A 15,193-nucleotide genomic window follows, 5' to 3' on the forward strand; every position below is an offset into this window, starting at 1 on the left:
CAAGGAGAGTTGTGCCTGGATAAAGATGGAATGGTCAGTTTTTGTGGTGGGGGGTAAGTGATATATTTTAAACTGACTTCCTCCTCAACAGGTTTTTAAGCATAAAGTTTTAAATCTTTTGTGCTCAAGAGGTAAAATAACTGATGTAGGAACTTGCTCTCCATAGCCGCTTTTCAAAGAGAGTCAATGTTACTTGTGAATGTTTTATGGAACTTTACTTTTTATTTCATTACTAATAAAAATGCCTTGTGGAGATTAATTTCCAGATGGATCTGAGAGGACTGGGTGAACTTAGCAGCTACCACCAAAAAAAAAAAATCTAATTATTGAAAGAGGATCTCATAGGTTTGTCTGTTAGTTAATCACATTTGTGGTATAATACAGCTATCTCAGATATGTTCTAGCAAGGAGAAACAAAGTGAAAAATTGAAAAAAAAAGTCCAAGTTAAACTTTTGGTGATCTCCTTACTCTCTTCATATGTCTATTGGACTGCAATGAATATCTTTGTGTCACTCCTGTGTGTATCTCAACCTTGGAGAGAAAGGTTTTAGTAATGAAATTGGCAACTGAGCTAAAAGTTCACTTTTGCCTTCCCAAAAAATTTAATAACCAGTTGTTTATGTAAAAAAAAAGAAAATTAAATGAAATTGAATTCAAATTTCACCAAATAATTTTTAATCTTTAATAAAATCAGTTGAAGTAATTGGACTAAGTAATAATGATCCATTTAATTTGAAATATTTTTAGATTGCCCATAATTGATTTCAAGACATTGACTGATTGCTGTAAAAGCTTGGTTTTTAGCAGCTGACAAGCTGATGACAAGCATTAATGGATTTTGCAATAAAGAATTTGAATTGGAGAAGGAATTTTGTCAGAAGAAAATGCATGTTTCAGTTATAAAAATGCCTGACAGCAAAGATGGATGCTACATCATTGAAAACACCCTAAAAACTAAGTTTGAAACTTTTTGGTAGAAAGTATAAAGGCCTATAAATGCAACCATTTTTTATTGGCATATTTTTCTCAGGCTTGACTTCCATTAAACTTGCCTTTTTTGTAGCTACCTTCAGCTGGTGAATTCCAGTCAGATGGGGCTTAGGCACTTGAGGAACTGTCAAATGCTGACATTCAGAGAGACTAAATCCATTTCACTTCTTTGTCTAGAAGTTCAGTTATCCTCTCAGAGGAGGATATCAGGTTAATCTAGTGCAATCTTCTTTTCACAAACTCATGATTCGTTTTGTTCCATTTTCCATTTACCTTTACATTTGAAAGCCTCTGACTGGGGCTATATAACCAAACAAATTCCATGAGAAAAATGAAGTGGAGAAATAACTTCAGGTAGTACTGTATCTGCAACTGATATATTATATAACCAGCTGTTGTAAATTCAGACTTTTTTTAGATGTATGTCACATCCGATATGCACTTTAATGCAATAGTTTAAGGTATAACTATAATCTCACATGTGCTACAATTGCTGTGACACACAGAATAGATGAACAAGCTGAGATCACAGAATCACAGAATTGTTAGAGTTGTAAAGGACCTCTGGAGATCACCCAATCCGACTGCAAAGACAGGGTGAACTAGAACAGGTGACACAGGAATGCATCCAGGTGGGTTTGGGATGTCTCTGGAGAGGGACACTCAATGACCTCCCTGGGGAGCCTATTCCAGTGGCCTGCCACAATCAATACAAAGATATTCTTCCTCATGTTGAGGTAGAACTCCTTGTGCCTTGGTTTATGGCCATTGCTCCTCTTCACGAAGAGTCTGGCACATCCTCTTGGTACCTGCTTTTGAGATATTATATGCATTGATGAGACCCCCTCTCAGTCTTCTCCTCTCCAGATGGAACATGCCCAGCTCCCGCAGTCTCTCCTCACAAGAGAGATGCTCCAGATCTCTCCTTATCTCTGTGGCCTGTGCTGGGCCATCTCCAACAGCTCCCTGTCTCTCCTGTACCGAGGAGCCCAGACCTGCACACAGCAGCACTGCAGGTGTGGCCTCTGCAGGGCTGAGCAGAGGGACGGGATCCCCTCCCTGACCCGCTGCCCACACTCTTCCAGTGCACCCCACGATCCCAGTGCCTCTTCTGGCCCCAGGGGCACACTGGCAGCTCAGGCTCAGTTTGTCACCCACCAAGACTTGCAGGTCAGCCCCAGCCTGTGCTGGTGCTTGGGGCTTGTTCCTCCCCAGGTGCAGGACCCTACACTGGCCCTTGTTGAACCTCATTAGTTTTCTCTCCACCCATCTCTGTAGCCTGTGAAGATCTCACTGAATGGCAGCACAGTTAAAGGTGTTCTTTCTCCTCTCAGTAGGTAGGATGTGAGGGGTTTTAAAGATTTTTTGCCTTAGTATCTGTCTCAGGCAGGTAAATCTGCTATATGATTGGTCCATATTTATTTTATTCACTCACACAGTGTTGATAGTAACTTTCTTATCAGTAAGTGTAGTTTTAGAATATTTGTCAGACCATTGATCAGCAAGTCACTCCTAACTATCAAGTGGATATCAAGCAAATATAATTACATATGAAATATTACGAATGCTTAGAAAGATACAAATTAGGCAATCAAAAAATGCTTCACAGGTTTTTAACAGTGATGCAAATTACAAAATCATTTAGGCTGGAAAACATCCTGTTCTGGCTTTGGCTGGGGTAAAGTCAATTTTCATCACAGTGGCTCATATGGGGCTGTGGTTGGGATTTGTACTGAAAACAAAGCTGATAATACAGAGATGTTTTTATTATGAGCCTCTTGCTTCAAGACATTGAGTTGCTGGATCATGTCCAGAGAATGGCAATGAAGCTGGTGAAAGGTCTAGACAATGTGACATGAGGAGCAGCTGAGGAAATTGGGGGTTTTCAGCTAGAGGAGACTCAAGGGGGACTGCTGGTGTCCATCCACGACTCTGAGGTGACTCCATTCCTCAGTCTTTCCAGGACTGCCTTACCCTTCAGGACTGCCTCTGTGAACCAGGCTCCTAAACAGCTGAAGTTTGCTCTCTCTAAGGTATCAGTTCTGCTGACTAAAATTTCCTGTTTGTTGTTTCCTAAACAGCCACCACACTTTCCCTCTCTGTTCCCAAATAACATGTCCAGTGGAGCATCTCCCCTAGCTGACTCCCTCACTGGCTGGAAGTTCTCTTCCATGCAGCCCAGGAAGCTCCTGGACTGCTTCCTCTCTGCTGCATTTCTGTATTTCCATCAGATGGATAACATGAGAACAAAGGTTAGCAATTCTGAGACGTCTCTCAGCTGTTTATAGCATAGTTCATTTGTCTATTCATCCCATGTGGGTGGTCTACAACAGACTCACAACAGGATTTCTGCCTTGGTGGCCTTCTCCTGATTCTTACCCATAAACACTCAACCCTGTTGTCACCATCCTCAAGCACTAGACAGTGACAACGTTGTCAGTTTTGTTTAAAAAATATTGATGCGGAGATTTGCTGATTAAAAAAAAAATGACACCATGGCAACATTAGTCCAAGGAAAGTGCTTTGTGGGGAAAAAACAAACAAACCAACAAAAAAAATACAACACCAAAATTTGTCGAGGTGCAACTGTTTCAACAAGGCTTGAAAGGTAGGACAGCTTCCAAGTTCCAAGGGGATCCTGTCTCTACCTCCAAGGAGAAAGCAAACTATGTTTGAACTAACCAAACCTTTTCATTTTGATATTTCTATGTATTGTTTTTCAAAAATCAATTAGGAAGAGAATGGTTTCATTCCAAGGAAAATGTAAATGCTACCCCTCTGTTCTCTTCAGCACTAAGCAGTCAGGTTATACAGGGAGGAAGAGGAGGTTTTCCCCCTGCCTTGTTTTTTAAGGCAAGTTATTGATAGTTAATGCTCAGTCTGCCAAAGGAACCTAAGAAATCTCTGCAATATATGCCTTAGTAAGTGCCTATATTTTTTTTTCTTCTTTTGTTATTTTCTTACCTAGTCAATACTTGATAGCTCTTGGGAAAAGAGAAGCTCTTAGATGCTAATATTCTTTAATGCCTGGTGTATTTATTTCAGTAAGAGCTGTCTTGAAATAGGTGGGATTTTTGACAGCTACAGTACACTAAGCATTGATCTACTTAAAAGGGCATCATTTGGTATTCTTGGAGATCTTTGAGGAAGTTTGTTTCTAGTTAAAATGACATTTTCTCTTCCATTTGCCATTCAATGTAAGTGTAGTGCAAAGTGCTGTGTACAGAGTACAAGTACAAAGCTTTTGTTTTATGGAGAGTGATAACCTGCAGTTCATGTACAGGTTGGAAGGTAAAGGGTATACTGAAATGGGTAAGAGGGACCAAAAAAATCCTGCTTCTTTAATGAGAGGAAGCTGTGCAATTATGCAATTCATTTGTTTGCCTGAGTGCTCTGACGCTGTTAAAATTTAGGTAAAAAGAGAAATATGTGAGTGCAGAAATGATCAATTCCTGTCCCCACTGAATTAGAACATCCCCCCATCCCCCTGAAGTCACCAATATCTACACTGCCTGTGCCAGCAGAGCACAGGTATGAAAGAGGGAAACATGGAGTGGTTCACAGCTGGCAGGGCCATGGAATTGCCCCCTGCTCCCAGGTCACTCCTCCTCTCTGCAGCACCAGCCTGCTGAGTGGGCAGCATTGGGCAGCAAATGCCATCCCTCCCCAGCAAGGGAAAAAAGAGCTGCTCAAGAATGGAATGGAGAAGCAGAGAACAAAATGAATAGACAAGAAAAAAGCTCTATTTTGTTAATTCTCAGTGCAGTTTTCAAGCAGAAAGTTCAACCCCAGGAACTGCTGTCAGCATTGCAGCAGTTGTGATTGGAAACTTTCTTCACACCTTTTGACCTACTTACTAGTGAAGATTTATGTGTCCATTCACGGCTACAATCTCATCTTGCTTTTAAAAAATAAAATGCAAGATTGCCCTCTTTACTTTTAGACATTCTTGTTATTGTCGATCAATGAAAAAACCAAAAAAAAGAAGCTCTGAAATATTTGTGTATGATTAACAATTTATCAAGTTGTCGTATATCTACCTCTGTTTGTTTTCTATTTGCTTAAGGGTTTGCAGAACTGCCCGTAAGGCTGGAGAGGGAAGTATTAACAGTTCTTACCTTCAAAAACATTCCACCAAAAAAAAAATCCAGCTGTAGGCATGTCTTAAATCCCAAGAGTACAATTATGTGCACATATATTCTAGTTTAAGCTCAAAATGGCTATGAAACTGAAGCTCCTTCTATTAGTTGTTTATTTTGCTCTACCTTAATTGCACTATATGTGCAGAAGTTATCTCAGAAGTCACATTTGATGAGACATTACCACATTTCATAAAGGATTAATAAAGATACTTCCAAGAGTAGATACATTTGACAATTACAGTATTGTCAGAAAAACTCCATAAAAAAAAGAGTGTCTCATAATAAAATTTTAGGCTTTTGATGTTTGGCTGTCTGTTTTCAAATGTGCTTACTCCAGCTGATAACTCCAAAATCCTGCTTCTTAGTCTAAAACTGTGTCAAAAAAAGTGAGACTTTGTTAATTAGAGTAAAATTCAACTTGAAGATTAGATGAACCTCTCTCAGTCTTAGGCTATTTAGAAATTATATAACAACTGTTCTGGTAATTCATTGAATATGCAGAGAAGTAAAGACAAGAACCAAGGTCAAGTGAAAACTGCAATGGAGCTGATTCCTCAGGGTTCAAAGGGACCATTAGGATTAGAGTGACTTTCCTCTAACATTTCCTGTAGCTCTGGTACTGCACACATAGTTTTGAGTTACAACTTTTCTTTCGGGAATCAGTTGGATCATGACTTAAAGATCTGGAGAGAACAACAGAAACAGAAATATTTCTTTGGAATTATTCACACTTAAAAATGTATAGTTGTTACTCTGAATAAGTCCAGCTTCCTCTTGCTATCATTATGTACTTTCTTTTGCTGTAATGGCTGCCCATTATTACTGAGTTCTTTCCACATGGATCTTTCCAGACAGTAATTTCCTGTTGACTCTGTCTTAGCCTGGATAAAATAGCAAGCAATCAAAATTGGTCAAAATAAGACATGTTTCGAACTTTGTCTTTTGCTATTGGGGAGGTCCAGCTAAATCAGAAGAGTCACAGCATAGGATCAAAGTCTCAATGATTGTGAAAATGATAGAATTCATTACTATATGCATAATTCCATAGATTCAATTTATTTTTAAAGATAACTAGTATTCAACAAATTGGAAGTAATCATTCCTAGAATCATAGAATGGTTAAGGCTGGAAAAGGTCTACAAGATTACCAAGTCCAATCCTCAAACTAGGACCACCACCATGTTTAACATTAAACCATGTCCATAAGTGCCATATCCACACATTTTTGACTGGTTCTGTGGACAGTGACTCCACCACTCCCCTGGGAAGTTAAATCCAATGCTTTACAAATCTTTCTGTGAGGAAATTTTTCCTAACATCCAATCTAAATCCTCCCTGGCACAGGCTGAGGCTGTTTCTTCTTGTTGCCTGAGAGAAAAGACCAGTTCCACCTCACTACAACCCCCTGAGCATCCTTTCCTCCGGGCTAAACAACCTCAGTTGCTCCTCATCAGATGTGTGCTTCAGACCCTTGTCCAGTTCCATTGTCATTCTCTGGACAGGCTGCAGTGCCTCAATGTCTTTCTTGTAGGGAGAGGTCCAAAACTGAGCCCAGTATTGAAGCTGCAGCTTCTGTAGTATAAAAATAACTGCTCCAATCCTTTGGACAGAAAAAAAAAAAAAAAAAAAAAAAAAAAAAAAAAAAAAAAAAAAAACCACAACCAAAAAATTAACCAAAAAAAAAAATCCCACCCAAAAACCAAAACCACAAACAAAAACAAAAGCAAGAAGAAAAAAAAAGTTTCATATTGCAGATGATCTGTTTGTGTTCTTTCATGAGCTCTTCTGACTGTGGATTCAGTGTCTGCATTACTTTTTATGTAATTGCAACTGAAGTGATGAATTTTTTGTGTATTTTTCAGTCCATGCCTTAGATGTTATGTCAGTTTGCGTTATCATTCTGAACATTTGCTACTTTCTTTGTGCGTGCAGACTCAGGAATGTTTAATTAATTGGGATCAAAACAACAGATCTCTGACAAGCACTCTAGAGCAAATTATTGTGTAATTCCTGTGACATTATGAAGGTTGGGAGTAAGGGAGGGGAGCAGTAAGTAGGGACATTATTGAGCACCATAACTCATTCTGTTTGGAAACCCTATATTTATTGGTCTGTCAAGCAATTATCAGGAATTCCAAGAGAGCAATTCAATTTACACTGATCGTAATGGTCAGTTTAATTGAATTAGGCCTTATCAGTGAGATGTATGTTAAGAAGGGTTTGGTTTACTGCAGACTAGAACTATTGCTGCAAATGTGACCATATAAGGTTTCACAAGATGAGCAATCCTCATACCTGAGAGAGACAACACAGAAAAAAATGGTCAAGACAAGCTGTGATTTAGTACCAAACAAGTGCTCCAGAATAAGTCAGTAATGTGCTGCTGGAGATGTCACTCACTACTTTTTGTGTGTCTGTAATTTTGGTTTTGGGGATCTTTTTTGTTTTATTTTCATTTTGGTTTTTATGTTTTGTTTACAGTTTCATTTTTCTTTTTTACACTCTTGGCACAGTTGTGGGACCAGTCATGACATTAGTCAAAGAAAACCAGAATATATACTGAAGTAAACACACATTTCCTGATGTAAATGTTATTTTCTGTTTCTGTATCTTTTCCCTTCTTTAATAAGTAGGTTTGACCAAATAAACCTTACTAAAAACTGGATATAAATGTTAGCTCTAATTGTCTTGTAAACATGATAATTTTATTAAGGTAAAAGCGCACCATACAATGGGAATATAAAATAAACAAGATGTTTAGGCAAATTAATAGAGTCAGAAGATTAGAAGAAGAAAAAAAGACCAAAAATCAGGAAGGAAAATATGGGGTCTGTATTTCCAAAGACATACAGGGAAAAAAAGTTATATGCTGCATTTTAGGGGAAAATAATTTCTTTTCATAATTCAATTGTACTGGATTTACAGCTTGCTTCTCTTTCCTGAGAAATGTGAGGAGTTCTGGAAAAGGAGACCCAGCCATCAAGGCTTCCCAAGGATGTGTCCAGCACAGGCCCATCTTCATCTGGTTAACACCTTGCCAAAGCCATTCAGTTGAAATCAAACCCTGACATAGTCTGGGAGTGCTCAAAACCCTGTTCCTGATGGCTGCTGGGGACACTGGGCAGAGGAAAGCAGTGCAGAGGCAGAGAGTGAAGGACAGAGCAGTGCAGATCCCTCAGGGCCTGCAGAGGTCAAGGTGTTGGCTTCACTTGGAAGCTTCCCTACAGTGCTGAGAGGGAAAAATAAATGCAACTGGATCCAAAGTTAAGGAAGGAAATGAGGAGCGGGAGAAGAGAGTGACAATAGGGACTACCCTGCAGAAGTCTGGAGATCTCTGCCAGAGATGGCAACAGAAAAACCTCACAAGAGAAAGCAGAGGCTGGAATAATTTTTGTAATTCTTACTGTATAGTTTGCCTAATTAGGACATTATCCAAACTCCAAAAAACCGTAATTTTCCAGAAAATTGTGATTACAAATCTCAGTGAAACTGCAGTTTATAAAATTATCAGAAATCATTACATCCAGCAAACAGCATTTGGATCTCAAGATTTTCTGACAGTTTTCTGTAGATAAGGTTGACTTCTTTGGTAGTTCAGTACCCTGGGAAGTCTGATTGGTCTTTGAGAGAGGGTTTGCATGAAGATAAGGATTTAATAATGTTTCTTTTACTTTATCACAATGCTGGCTGAAAATTGGACAAGCTTCAGTACGTTATGCTATATCTGATAATATCTTCAGTGCCTATGTGTGCAGTTTAAATTCTGTATGTATAGTCTTCCAGGGCAGAAACTGCTTTTTATCTCCATTCAAACAAGTAGCCATCATACTGCTACAGTCACAGCAGTCCTTGAACAATTCTGAGAAACTGAGTCAGAATGCATATCATTATAATGGTGAAGTAATTTTGGAAGGAATTAGCAGCTAACACATCTTTATTGCACTTTAAATTTTTAGGTATATTACTCAGGGAAGCTTTCCTGATTCAGATTCATTTCTCATGTATCTATACATTCCTTTTCAGACAGATTACAGTGGGCAGTGCAGTAATGGCTCACTGACACATAGCACTTGTCATCATCCAACTCAGGATGCATAAAAACCTTTCCAACAGATAGGTTGTCTTTTTATGCTTTATTAAAACTGTGTGGCAAAACTTACACCTTTGATTTCCTTACCTAATGAGGCATTCCTTTACTATCTCAAACAAGACATTAGACTGAATAGACACATTTGGGTTAGTCTTACATAGAATATCATCAGGAAGTCCAAGCTGTGAATGCATAAAGGAATTGAAAATGGAAAAATTGCTGCCACTTGATGTAAGGAGATATATATTTTTGCCTCATTTGAGATGTTTTCAGGCCTGCAAGTATGATATAGCTGTAATGATCTTATTTTTCTCCTCTCATACCTTTCTTTTTGGAAAAAAAATCAAAATATAATTATAACTATTAACTTTCAAGAAAACACTTTTAAAAGCTGTGTGATTGCTTGGTAGGCTGTTATGACTTGATAGCACAGGCATGAAAAAGGGTGAGACAGAAGTACAAAAATGGGGAAGCAGTTTGATGAAAAATGTGTGAGTCAAAAATATATCTACACCCATTCTAAACCTTGAAATATAAGAATCCATTAAAATTCTGTATACCCACACACACAATCTATATATATATACTTAAAGTATACAAAACTGTGAGAAAATATAGGATCATACAGAATAGGTTTATGTGTCTACATTTATAGGAAAATAAAAGGACATGCTCTGAATGTTCAGTGAGACCTCTTGAGCCCAGCACAAATGAACAACTCTGTTCCTCTGTAACGTGACACTAAATAGAGCAGATGTTGACTTTAGATCATGAAGCAACATCAATTTCTAGTGAAGTTTTGCCTTTGACCTCAGCAAAATCACAATTCTCTGTTGTTTTATGAAATTATTCTTTCTGAAAGTCTTTTTGTTTTTGTTTGAGGGTGTTTTTTTTGCTTGTTTATTTGTTTGTTTTTTGTTTTATTTTTCCCTCTAGCTATTCTTTTTCTAATCCCAGATTATCAAATAGCTTTTCAGTGAGGAAAACATGTATCTCTCTGCATAAAGCTCATTCAGTAGTAACAGCTCTCAGCTGCAGAAGAGCATAGCAGGTTTCCTCATAGAAGGCTCATTCTCAACAAGCAATTTATAAGGACTACTTATACTCTGTATATACTGGGTGGTTTTTTTTGGTCTTTCAAAAACATGAAAGTATCTTTCTTGTGTTCTAAATTATTTAGGCAGACAAAGATAAACAAGGTCTCTGCTCTGATACCAAACCACCCACATGGCATTTACTTTTCATTGGCTGAATTCCCAGCTGCTGGTTCCTCGGCGGATATATAGCACAGCTGCTCCATATAATACTCTCCTTCCCCATGTCAACCCCTTTTGGTGGTGGTGGACATAGAAGCTTCAGCAGCATGGGAAGAAGGAAGAGACTCTGGTGGGCAAGGTGAGAAGCTGGTGAAGGCATTTGGGTAGGGTAGGAGGGATGGTCCTGGAGAGCTCTGGGCAGTTATTCCAGCCCCTGTGATGGATGGGTGTTTAAGAGTTGGTGTCCCTTAGATGTGACTCTCCATAGTGACCTGTCACTAATGGGTTCTGTAGGGGTCCATCCTTGGCCCTGTGCTCTTCAACATCTTCATAAAGGACTTGATCACCAGACTGGAAGGGACACTGAGCAAGTTTGCAGGTGGTACAGAACTGGGAGGAGCTGCTGATTCCCTCAAAGGCAGGGAGCCCCTGCAGAGAGACCTCGATGTATGACAGGCCTGGGCAGTCACCAACCATGTGAAACTCAACAAGGGAAAATCCTGGATTCTGCACCTGGGATGGGGCAACTCTGGATGTACAGACAGACTGGGGAATGAGAGGCTGGAAAGCAGCACCAGGGAAAGGGACCTGGAGTTCCTGGTTGATGGAAAGTTGGGTGTGAGCCAGCAGGGCCCTGGCAGCCAGGAGGGACATCCCTGTCCTGGGGGCATCAGGAACAGCATGGCCAGCCACGCAAAGGAGGGGATTGTCCTGCTTTGCTCTGGGGGGGCCTCACCTTGAGTGCTGGGGGCAGTTTTGGGTGCCACAATGCAGAAAAGACATTCGGCTGTTAGAGAACATTCAAAGGAGGGCAGTGAGGATGGAGAAGGGCCTTGATGGGAAGCCGTGTGAGGAGGGGCTGAGGGCCCTTGGTCTGTTCAGCCTGGAGGAGACTGAGGGGAGACCTCAGTGCAGTCACAGCTTCTTGTGAGGGGAACAGGAGGGGCAGGAACAGGAGGGGTTTTTCATGTGTATGTCATGTTTGTCAAGGTTTTTAAGGTCTTGGGAACAGACATTGTGGTCCTGTCTTTCTAGGCTGCCTGTTTCTCCAAGACATGGTTGCAACAGAGGTTTTCCTGTTATCAGGGTTACAATGAGTAAATACCTATATTGTGGAGATGTTTATAGCAACCCAATTTCTAATTCCTTATTAACTTTACTGTGTTATGCTAGTGCTTGTGTTCAGTCATGCACAGTTTCTGCTGAATTTTGTTTGAATAACAGGAGAAAGAAAACACATGACCTGTTTTGATCATAAAAGAGGCTTGAAATAGCATTTCTGAACCTTCCAGAAGTGTGGCAACTCCATATTCTGGTGTGAGGTGTGCTCAGCTCTGCTGTAGGCATTGAGGCATTCCCCATCCTGTTAATGGCAAGGAGAACACACCTAGATGCTCTATTATACATTCAATTAACATGTTTTAGCTGTTGACCTCCCATAACCAACTCAGAAGTTCTAGAAGTTTAATCTAATAAGTTTAACTGAAAATTACTTTTAGGTAACCTTCTAGACTGTTGTTGTAGAAGATGGTAAGTCTCGATTCAGTGTTCAACCCTGAATCAGACACAAAATGACCTCAAGTTTCAGTTGAATGGGTTGTTACAGTGAATGAAGAGATGCTGTTTCTTTGGATGACAAATACAAAGCTTTAGTTTTTGTTAGGAGACTGCTGTATAGTTTGTGATAATTCGTTTTAAATTGGGTCTGACGTCAAAGTAATACTAATTCATATCATTTTTTTGAATACAGGTTCCAAGATGTATCTATTTACACTGCCTACAAAAGGCAATTTTGCTTAGCTATTAAATCACCAGACTTTGGAGATATTCAAGGTGTTTAAACATGTGCCAAACTGTCCTGGAATGGTGTGGTCCTATGCATTTCCTAGTTCACATCTCCTGCTTTTGCTGTCATGGTTTTATGTGGCTGTGTCTGACAGACCACAGCCTAACTGTGCTCTACAGCCTGCTTAAAATTCTGGTGTAAATTGTCCCTTGATCCATGCTTTTCCCATTGCTTTCTCTCCACAAATGTTTTTTAGCCTATCCTATTAACTGCTAAAGGAAGTTTTTAATTAATTCTGATATTGTCTCTAAACTGGGATTAGGAGAATAACAGTTAATAACGTAATGATCAGGTTAACTGGAATAATCAGGTCAAAAAGAGAAAAATTCTTTTGTCCATCTTTTGTCCATCTTTTGTCCCATCCTCCCTACTTATTAAAATAAGAAAAAAAAATAAAATCAACAAACAGAAAAACAAAACCCAAAAAACCCTTTCAGATTTACAGCAAGTGTGCTTGTTGAAAAACAGATTATATTGAAGTTAGTTGTGGCAATATGTGTGATCCTTCTGTCTTTTAGTTTACAAAAGAAGAAACAGGAGGGGAAGGAAATGATACCTTTTCTACTTTATTTGCTGACTGGGGCTAGGGAAGAATATACAGCAGATGCATACATACTTTTACATTTGAAAGAGATACAAGCTGGTTTTAGAGAAAGGATACACAAAAAAAAAAAAAACAAAACAAAACAAAAGCAGAAAAAGACTGCATTGAAAAGCAGTTCCTGCTGGATGAAGTAGGTAGCCTTTTTTTCTTAGGGACTTTAAGCTTATTTGAATAGGATTGTAAAAGCAGGAAGCATAATCTCTCTCTCAGACAGGCGAAGGCTGAACTCCAGTGTTCAAACAAAAAGCAGACAGAAACAAAAGTGCTTCCAAAATGTTTCTACCTTTGCCTGTGTCCCCGGAGTGCTGCTGCCCTGCTCCTGCAGCTCGCCCTCCAGAAAGCCCAGTGAGCGAGGAGGGCCGCCACTGCTGGGGAGACTGAGATTACTGATTAGGAGAGAACATAATCAGGTAGATTGAGCCTGTGGAGGGAGAAACCATTCCAGCGAGGAGGGAGGGAGCGCAGCACACGCCGCTTGTGTACCGTGGGAGAGCACCTCGCTGCTGTTTGAGCAAACAAAATTGGCTGTAATTCTCCCGTCGGCTTCTGAGAAAGGGGGTGCTCTTTTTGTGCCCGTGAAACTGGAGGGTGATTGCAGGCGTGCCTTACCTGCACCTGGCAATGAGTCTCCCTCCAGGTTTCTCCTACTTTGGAGAATGTGTTAGCGAGAAGTGCCCACGGGGAAATCCACTGACCGCTTCCCCACGAAGGTAGCGAGACACCGCAGTGCCGGCAATGCCTGGGGATGCCTCGGGTGAGTACCGGCTGTAAATGAGTGCAAGGACTGTTCAAAAGAGTGAAGAGCAGCAGGAACGCGAGCCTAAGGACGGCATTTAGGTCAGTCGGCTGCCTGCCGGGATTTTGGGGTGCTGCTGCGCTGGGGGCTCGGGGGAGCTCCTCTGCCAGGGCTCCGAGGGCAGACGGGGCTGTGGGAGGCGGCTGACCGCGACCCGCCGGAGCATCCGCTCCCTTCTGCCCCAAAGCCGCGCCTTGCATAACTTTTATTTTTAAATCTGGTCCAACCCCGCGTGGAGAGTATCAACAGGGTGTTAATAAAGAGAGGGAAACAAACAAACTTTTGTGTGTGGTAAGTCTCTGATTAGGTTAAACAGATTTGTTTGTTTTTTTCTGCCCCGCTGATGGGAGGGGAAAGTGCAATGAGTTCAGTGGCAATACAAGTGGGTTGGCACAGTTGTGGGTAATAGATGTTAGCTGATCAAAAAGCATTTGTTTTGCTAAATGACTGTATCATTTTAAAGGCAGTAGAAAGATGCAAAGTTTACTGCAAACAAATTTGGACATGGTCAAATGAATTACTCAGCTGATGATATAGAAATAGCTTGGAAACTGGGCCATCGGGCAAAAACAACCTTGCATTCAGTCTAGGATAATTGCATGGACATGTCTACAGAGGATTGCTGCTGAAAAGTAGCTAAAGTAACTTCATAACTTACAAGACTTTTGGAAATAGGTCTTGAGAGAATATTTGGCTGTATATATGTAATATAATGCTCCACTTGAGTGAAAAAAAAAAAAACCCACATGTTTTCTGTTATAAATAGATACCTTGATGCATTGTAACAAGTTTTACTCTATTCTTCCTCCTAAAAATGAAGGGGAAAATATGTGTTTTCTCTGAAGCAAACAATATTCTATGTCTCATGCAGGAAAAACCAGATTTTTGCCATGGTTCAAAGTTGAAATATCTTCAGGGTATTTCAAAATTAGTTTTGTCTTCTATTTCTATGTTTTGCATCCTTTCCTGACTTGAAGGCACAAAATAATGGTTGCTCCATTATAAGAATGTGTAGCATTTACATATTATCTTTTTTTTATAAATCTGTCTTTATTGGGGTGATGAAAATACCATTTTCTGTTATTAAATAGCTTTAGTTATTCTTGTCTCTTAAAGAAAAAAAAAGGTTTTGTTTTTATTTCTATTTCAACATTTGTGCTTTATTCATAACACATATTTCTGTGGAAACTACAGAGGCCAGTTAATGGTTTATGAGTTCAAGCTGAGCTGAATATAGCTAAGCTCTGCCTTGCTTGACATTTCATCAAAAGCTTTGTTGATTTGCAATGTTTACAGACCTATTTATTGAACCTTCACAGCTTGAACTATGCCACCAAGCTTGTTGACATTGCTGAGTTTATCTCTTGGTACTCTCACAATCTCGAAAGAAAAGTTTGGAGCAAATGAGTTATAACAAACTTGTCACAGCTCATAAAATATGCAGTTAGGACAATTAAGCTGATCTTCT

General features: G+C 39.8%; 1 protein-coding gene across 10 annotated transcripts in view; it reads left to right on the top strand.

Annotated features, from left to right (window-relative positions):
• DMD (dystrophin) overlaps nt 1-15,193 on the top strand; it is a 1,046,893-nt gene that overhangs the window by 106,004 nt on the left and 925,696 nt on the right. Inside the window, exon 1 of one of the 10 annotated variants that reach the window (XM_064706859.1) lies at nt 13,410-13,683. The exons of the other annotated variants lie outside the window; for them this stretch is intronic. Coding sequence (XP_064562929.1) covers nt 13,665-13,683 — 19 coding nt within the window. The 5' untranslated portion in view covers nt 13,410-13,664. Of the gene's footprint in view, nt 1-13,409; nt 13,684-15,193 lie in introns of those variants that run through there. 10 annotated transcript variants of the gene reach the window in all.

This window comes from Zonotrichia leucophrys, chromosome 1 (genome assembly GCF_028769735.1).
Source record: "Zonotrichia leucophrys gambelii isolate GWCS_2022_RI chromosome 1, RI_Zleu_2.0, whole genome shotgun sequence".
NCBI lineage: Eukaryota > Metazoa > Chordata > Aves > Passeriformes > Passerellidae > Zonotrichia > Zonotrichia leucophrys.